Genomic DNA, 8,375 nt, shown 5'->3' with positions numbered 1-8,375 from the left:
AACACCTCGTGTCTGCCACGTTCTTCACCTACACTCCTAAACGGTTCCCTCTTCCTTTTCTGAAGTTCCTCCTGATATATATTTAGATGATGCATGAGAATATGAGATTATGAATGTAATATTTTGAAATATGTATATTTGACTAGAAAAATTTAAGCTATCATATATATGAGATAATATCACGATTTGTTAAATTGCATATATACATGTATCAAATAAGTCCACACTCCACTCTAAAATATATGTATTTTGTTCAAGTTACTCTCGTTCCGAAAAGTTTTAGGTCTGTCTATCTTCGTTGCGATTAGAACCAATTGCTACAAACACAGAGATGCCACTCTTTTGGAGAGGTTTACATTCCACCGGTCCAAGAACTATTTCATTAGTATAAATGTTGCGTTGTTGAAAATCAGAAAACTGATTCATGTCCGATTCGAGTGTGTACCTATTTGTGGGTACGTGAGTAATATATATAACCGAGAAGAAAAGTTAATTTTTTGTGATTTCCGCTTAGGCTCATGGGCCAGTCATGACTACGAAAACTCCATATGTATAGCTAATTAATGATATTTTTGTTTCATAGAATTAAAGAATACAACATCGAATACGAACGATGTCGTTTTCTGCTGACAGGGCTGAGGCAATAATCGTTGTTGAAAATAAAATACAAAATATTAAACGAGATTACGTACATGTATAGCGACTTAAGATCCTCAAATGACATCAAAAGATTATCTGTCTAATCCATCTGAAATACGCGATTCAGCGCACATGAATTGTCTCCATTTTGGCCAATTCGCTTGTGGAAAAAATCTCTGATTATTTTTGTGAAAATAGGGACACATCAAGGAAAACTCCATGTGATGTAACGTAAAGAGTGACCCACTGATCCAACAACTGGACTTTAGCAGCCGCAGTACCAACCCTAGACTTCGAGTCCCTAGCTAGCATCACCACCCACTACAATTTATTATCACAAGCGTTCTCATAAAATTTTAGTAGTTTTTCAAAAATAGCAGAAAAACGTTAAACGTGAACGAAATAATGGAATTTCGATCTTTGACGTTTACTTTTTTTCGGGCAAAGAACTTCTATCTTTGAACTTATAAGTACACGTTCTTTTTTAGTCATATATAAAAGGAATCAAACGAAAATAAAGTGTATTACTAAAGAAATTGTACAAAAGATAGATTAAAATGATGATCTTCTCATCTAGCTTAGGAGTTAAATCGCACCAACTCTATGTGATCATGTGAAGACCAAAGGCAGCCAATTATTTTCATTGGTACAACTTAAAACCCGAAAGGTAGCTAGAAACCACTTGTTTTGTACATTGGAAAAGAAAAGGAAAAAGGGGGAAAAACAAAGACGAAGAAGACTTGATTATTTTACACACAACATTATTAGACAGAGAAAAGTCATGAAAAGCACACCAATATTTATAGTATCAAATTCAAGAATAGTTCAAGTACGAAATGTTCTAGAAACCCAAAAAATATACAGACAACGTTTGTGTTCATAAATTCCACTTACATATTGAATTTCACGGTGGTCAAATATGACTACAATACATAGTTGAGGTTTTGAAACACACAAAACACAAAGTGATAAATTAATGCGACAGAAGAATTAAAGCCGCTTATTTCCACAAAACATGAAACCAGGAAACTACAAAAAAAAAAAAAAAAAAAAAAAAAATGAAAACCAGGAAACTAAAAACAAAACAAAACAACTTGCACAGTCGTATAGTTCTGATTCAAATAGATAATTTGTTAAGGAATAAAGAAACCACGTGATGTTTCATCAACTCAGGATATGTGAAAACGTCAGTGTCTTTGTAGAAAACCTCGACGACCCTCGACAGGTTTAGAAATCGCATGACGACAGGGTAAGGAAAAGAGTGATCTCTCTTCATCATTTCTTGATTAAAATCCTTCCATGAATCCAATGCCATGATTTTGACCTCTTCTTCGGCTTTCTCCCATGAAATACCATATTGGTTCATGTAACAATCAATAGAAGTTCCCACGTGCTTTCTCTTATGCTCAAACTGTATGAGATAGATCACTAGATTAAATATATATATAGAGAAACACACTTTTAAAAAAGTTGATGTGTCCCGTCAGAGAGCTCGGTGCACATTTTAGCAAAATACCCTTAAATTTTCTACTTAATTATATTAACATGCCATTATATTTTTTTTAAAAAACAATTAACTGAATAATAATTAAATATTTCATCATTTCTCACACAAATTTAAATATCACATATTAAACTAATTCAATAATTCCATACTATTTTATGCCAAAATTTCACTAAAATTTACATACAAATATATAAGTCAAAGTTATATTGATTTTAAGAAATCAGTATAAGTAAAATATTCTAAAAAGGCTATAAAAACATATCAATTATTATAAAGTTAATAAAAATAAAGAATATATCTCTTATTAAACATATAACTTATTAACAAAACTATATAAAAACAAAATGTTATTTTTTATGTTAGTTATTACCATAAGAATTTAAATAACAAGCTTTGAATAGTTATTATAATTGATTATAAAAAGAAGTATATTACCTCTGAATTATCTCCAACTCGTTAAAAGAAACTTAATTCTCAATAAATATAGATTTATGTATATATTCATAAATAAATATAAAAATGACAACAAATTAGGGGATATCATGATGTGTGATTATTTATATATATCTAAGTATGTAAACTAATTAATCTCAACGTTAAGTGTGATTTTCATAAAAAATGGAAATATTGATAACCGGATAGGAATGAGAAAATAACCCTTACCATTAGAAATAAACTTAGTACCAAAAAAAAATCATAATATATTTAAATTGAGTGATTATTAGATTATGGAAAATTGTTATAGTTACTCAATTAACCATAAATATAAATATGATTTTTAAAGCACAAAAAAATATATTGCAATAAACTGAAATATTTTATAAATATTTTCTTTACCATGTTCACATATTTCATGGGTGAAATATATTCTTACACAAATACGTTGATTTTAGAATTTCATTAATTTTTCATAATGGTTTTTTGGCAATAATCTGTCTTTTATAGAAAATAGTAACAAACCGACTAACTCAAAAGATTTAAATAGCCTAATCAAAAATATTAAATCAATAAATTAGATTATCTTCAGAAATTTTAGTTTAGAATTCGGCTGTTACTAATATATAATAAAATTAAATAATTAAACTATCGAGTAATTTAGTATATGTTGTTATGGTTACATAAGAAACATGCAAAATTGTTATGATTACAAAATAAAACATAAGAGATATGAATTTGATTTTTAAACCACACAAAAGACATGTTGCTACAATTAGTAACATTTTATCAATGTTTTCTCTACCATAAAACTTCTTACATATTCAAAGATTTTACGGGCGAAACATGTTTCACTACAAGAAAACAAGCAAATAGCGACTGCACTATTAGTCACTATTTAGTCGCTAAACAGTGTGTTACGACTAAATAGCGACTAAAACCAGTAGTCGTAAATCGAGAGTCGCTAAAATAAATAGTCGTAAAATTAGTCGCCAAATAGCGACTACATTACGACTATTTTGCGTAGTCGTAAATGTAGTCGTAATATAGTCACTAAATTTAACGACTACACTACGACTATTTTACGACTATTCTAAATAGTCATAATGTAGTCACCAAATTTAGTGACTAATTGAGGACTAATTTATGATTATGTATTTAAACAATATTGTATTTATACAGCATTATATATATATACTATTTTGATAATATATATATTTTATTAATTATTTTTAAATATATATAAGTTATTGGAATGAATTGATATTAAAAATAAAAAATACTATATTTATTATTATGAGACCATAATATCAAAAAAAAACTGTATTACAAAATAAAACTAAAAACATAGTTAAAAATAAGAATACAAAGAATACATCATACTACTAAAAAAAGAAAGTAAATATTGGAAATGCACAAACATCAAGGGTTAATGTTTGAAGCGACGGAGAAGGAGGTTGCTTTGCTTTCCCAAGAAGTCTTTTGCTTTTGAGATGAATGTTGAAGATTTTGACCTGAAGCAAACTGCAAAGACCGAGACAAGGAGAAAGGAAGCTGAGCTGATGGAAGCATTTCTTAAGGAACTTAAGGCGAGGGAGAATGAGCTCAGATTGCCTAATGACACCATCAGAGAGAAATTAGCTGAGCTGGAGAAGAAATAAGTTTGCTTAAATATACATAAACTGGATTTAACAAACACAAACGAGGGAGAATGAGCTCAGGCTGCTTACATACCTTGAAGCGAGGGAGAATGAGCTCAGGTTGCTCACATATACCTCCTAAACTCGATTTAATAAACCCAAACAACTTTGGTTAACAACTGTGAGTCTATATGGTCACATGAATTCTCTTATGAACTGGATTCCCTTGGACTTAGCTCAAGCAAATATACCTTAGCCCTGGAGCGCCCAACATGAGAAGGACGAAATAGATATTGCCTATTCAGGTTACTGACTTCAATAGTGTCCATTTTAATCTGTAACATCGAACAAGAACCAGGAAAAAGAACTTAACATCGAACAAGAACCAGGAACAAGAACTTCACGAGCAGAACTCAAGCGTTACCTATAATTGGTTGGGCATTGACATGGACGATTGAAGGTAATAAGTAGGAAAGAGTCTTTCCAGAGCCAGTTTCAGCAATGCTAATAAGATCACGTCCCTTCATTGCCATTGGCTAGCCCTGAGATTGTATAGGCGTAGTAGGTTCAGTTAAACCAGCCTTCTTAATCTCTTCCAAAACATAATCTAGGCCAATCAAAAAACTCTTATCAGTAGATATATACAAAAGAACTTACATAGACATGTAAGTGAAACTGATCACAGTCTAAATCAAATGAAACAGAAGTCAAATCCAGTAGTAGTTCTTTTGGATATGAAATCAGCTTACCAGGAAAGCCAACATCACGAAAACTCTTGACAGGTTTGGTAATATCTCAACAACAGTAATTTCCCTCAGCTTACGATACTCTTCAACTTCTGCCTCAGTCATAGCCGCCACAGCCTGCGATTCGACATAGAAATTCTTCTCGAAAGGAGTCAAACCATCCAAATCTAGCTTCCTTGGAGAGTCATTGCCATCACTATCCTTTTTCATGCTTGATGTATGACTACATGAGCTTCCGTATGATGAAGCCCCACCAAACCCTGAGTCACTAAGAACACACAAATTTGAAAATGAAACAAACTCTTCTTCTCCAAAAGTAAACACCACAGAGAATCGAAAACGCTTAAAGCACACGAATTCGATACAAAACACAGTTTTGAATAAATAAATAAAAAAATTAAGTTACATATCATGTTCGATACAAACAGATATTGGTTCTACGATAATAATTTTATTTATAATAATTTTTTTTAAATCGATTTATCCCGCACATAATGCGGGTTGTTACCTAGTATTACTATATTTTACACCAACCTTGTGAGACGGATTCTTGAGGTGCCATTTCCAACAAAGGTTTCATGTCGAGCTCAGCCCAATTATTTTGGGCCAGTCATACCAAGATTCAATCAAATTGAATCACTAGGGTCTAGCAATTTAACCAGAAACGTTTTTTTCTTTGGGATTAGGACCTTATCATAATTGTGATATGTGTTTCACATTTTTTTATGCCAAAAACAGGAAAGATTCTTACACTTATAGATATAGTATACTTAATTTATTTATTTGATTTTCTTTTTAACACTATATTTATAGATACAGTACATATATTTTGAGAGGGTTATTTATATCTTCGGGATTTGGGATCAGATAGGTCAAAGTGGACTAGTTTTATTGACATTAAAATAAAAAAAGGTGAGTTAATATTTACCTCGCAACTAGCAATGTCACCACAGAGACGGCCTATTAGTGCAGAATTCACAAGAAGAGGTGGGAAAGTGCTTAACCACTCAAACACATCAAGTGTGCCTTCATCCACCATTCCTAGAAAGGATCCTGATAACAGAGCTAAGTAGCTCGACGAATAAACTCCGTTCTCTTTGTACTCCTTGAATGTTGCCACATAGTCTTGGCTCAACCATTTTGCCTCTTGAAGATAGGCTTTAGCCGTTACAATCATCTGAACAAAGACTTATTAATTAGTTATATGCTTTTGAACTTTGAAGTACTTGTATATGTAAGTATCTAGTTATACCGATTGTTTGGCGAAAAAGCCGCATCCCGACCTTCCTTCCCTTTCCATCTCATCCTCAAGTTTTCCATAAAAATCTAACACAACTTGATGTAGATACTTCATGCTCTCTGGGAGCCCTTCCATGCCGCTAGGATTCCACGTAATCAGTGCATTTGTAAATGGTTCGAGTTCCTCAATTGTGCCATAGGCATCATATGTATCATCAACTAGCGTCAATAAGATAACAACAATGGCCAAATAAATCCTTGCTTGAGAATAGCGGGGCTCGAAGTATGCTCCAACAGCCCACAAGTAGCTTTCGACCGTCCGGTTCCTTGCATATGGTAGTTTCAAGTCGAGCTCTAGATTTTTGTACCACCTTAAAAAAAAAAAAAGATTCAACCATCAGTAAGGTCTCTCACCATGGAAGAATTTCAAAAATACATAATATATCTTGTTAGCTCAAATTGTACCTGAAGACTTGGCCAAGCTCTTCACGATGCATCATTTGCAGAAGATTGAAATCTATCTTAGCAAATTCTAGCAAGGTTTGATTGTGCAGATCTTCTTTTTCGTAGTATGAGATAAATTGGCGTGTCTCTATCCTTGAGATACCCCTAGGGTATGCATGTTTGAGGGCATTTTTAATGCGGATGGACATGTGTGGACTAGATTCATAAGTCAGTCCTTCCAAATGCGACCTAGAGAAGGCAAGAGCTTCATCGAGAATGTCTTCACCATGGGTGCTCCATTGTGCTGCTTCATAAAGGCATAAAAGACCTATTGCATCCTCAGCTAGCTGCTCCTTGAACTTTCCATCCTTATTCTTGAACTTGTTAAACACATCTTATACATATAAATTTTAGTTATTAATGAAGTTTAACAATAATTTGGTCCATTTACAAATCATTAAGCATATAAAGTAGTAAAGTACATTTAACTTGTTCTTTCACACTATTAATTAATATGATCTAAATAGGTGAAATTAAAGAAGAAAAACAATAATAGGCTATAATTATTTTGAACGTGTAATAATTAGCTATTGATTGAGACGCTTAAGCCTATAATGAATTAAGTTGAATTGAAAATTTGAAACGGGCGCCACTAAATGTTTAAAGCAACTAGAAATTATGATATCATGGGTTCGCTAATATCTCCATTGGAAATTTTATAATAGACGCGTGCCATAGTGGCGGATCTAAAAAAACTATTTATATGGGGCACATATACTTTATTATTAATAATATTAAATTTACATAATAAAAATATTAATCAAATGACACCAGGTCAAAATAAAAAAATGTCACCTGTAGTATATTTATTTTATTTGGTTTCTAAATATATTTAACTGGACATTATTATTTATACATATTTATAATAAATATACTAAAATGTCACCTTTAGTATATTTATTTTATTTGGTTTTTCCATTGTTTATTTGGATTATAGGTGCTTTTTAAATGAATTTTGAAAAGTTGGTGACTCTTTTGCAAGTGCATGATAGTTTTGTACGTTGTTTCAAGAATCGATGTTAACCATGGAAAACACTAATTTTCATCGTAGTCTTTTTCTTTTGCATTTTAAAGTAGAATCGTTCATTGTATGATCAGATATGTACTTTTGTGATGTGACTTTTTTTACACATTGCTTAAACTTGGTGAAGATGATGTTTTCTCCTTTCGACTCGCCAACATTTTTGTCTACAAAGAGGAATTTTCTTATTTTTTTTTTATAAATAAAAATATAAATATAGATTCTTTAGAACACCAAGCACATATATCTCCACATAATATTTTATCTATTTTCCTTCGAATTAATTCATATGAATTAACTTTTTGTTGAAAAAAAATGAAAATTACATGCAAATATGAGAAAAAAAAACAAAAGAAACCAAAAAAATTAAAGAATAGTATCGAACACTTTACCCAATATGGTATTCGATTAGAATAATCACTCTGTGAAAATGTAGATCCGCCGCCCCTCAACAGATTGTCTTCGGTTACTAGAAGAGGAAAATCAATTATTTATATACTGTATGTGCAATTCAATTGTTCATCAAACTAATCCATTAAATTTAGGCTATAATGGCGGCGATTTTTTTTTTTTTTTTTTATATTGGCCGGCTGAATATACTACTATATCACTATCACTAGTATTTTAATTATATTGGTATTGAT

The 8,375-nt window shown here is 31.6% G+C and overlaps 1 protein-coding gene and 1 long non-coding RNA gene across 3 annotated transcripts; both read right to left on the bottom strand.

Annotated features, from left to right (window-relative positions):
* Window positions 1,497-7,108, bottom strand: LOC104698986 (alpha-humulene/(-)-(E)-beta-caryophyllene synthase-like). Its single transcript, XM_010414351.1, has 5 exons — window positions 7,102-7,108; window positions 6,672-7,044; window positions 6,220-6,577; window positions 5,896-6,144; window positions 1,497-2,050 (listed from the first exon to the last, which is right to left on the bottom strand). The coding sequence occupies exons 1-5, from the start codon at window positions 7,106-7,108 to the stop codon at window positions 1,757-1,759; spliced, it is 1,281 nt and encodes a 426-aa protein (XP_010412653.1). The 3' UTR covers window positions 1,497-1,756.
* Window positions 3,916-5,329, bottom strand: LOC104791138. Of its 2 annotated transcripts, none has more exons than XR_768875.2 (4): window positions 4,971-5,326; window positions 4,646-4,828; window positions 4,316-4,556; window positions 3,916-4,195 (listed from the first exon to the last, which is right to left on the bottom strand). It is a non-coding gene; the product is annotated as an uncharacterized LOC104791138 (long non-coding RNA). The 2 variants fall into 2 exon arrangements; XR_768876.2 differs by having other exon boundaries at window positions 3,968-4,227; window positions 4,971-5,329.

Source organism: Camelina sativa, chromosome 6 (genome assembly GCF_000633955.1).
Source record: "Camelina sativa cultivar DH55 chromosome 6, Cs, whole genome shotgun sequence".
Classification (NCBI taxonomy): Eukaryota; Viridiplantae; Streptophyta; class Magnoliopsida; order Brassicales; family Brassicaceae; genus Camelina; species Camelina sativa.
Note: the sequence above shows the minus strand (reverse complement) of the source record. Positions and strands in the feature narration are given on the sequence as shown.

Excerpts from the sequence above, each read along its gene's own strand:
- LOC104698986 (XM_010414351.1), bottom strand. Across the intron at positions 6,145-6,219 it reads GCTTTTTCGCCAAACAATCG|ATGATTGTAACGGCTAAAGC; the intron begins GTATAACTAGAT and ends GTCTTTGTTCAG. Across the intron at positions 2,051-5,895 it reads GTGACATTGCTAGTTGCGAG|TTTGAGCATAAGAGAAAGCA; the intron begins GTAAATATTAAC and ends TATCTCATACAG.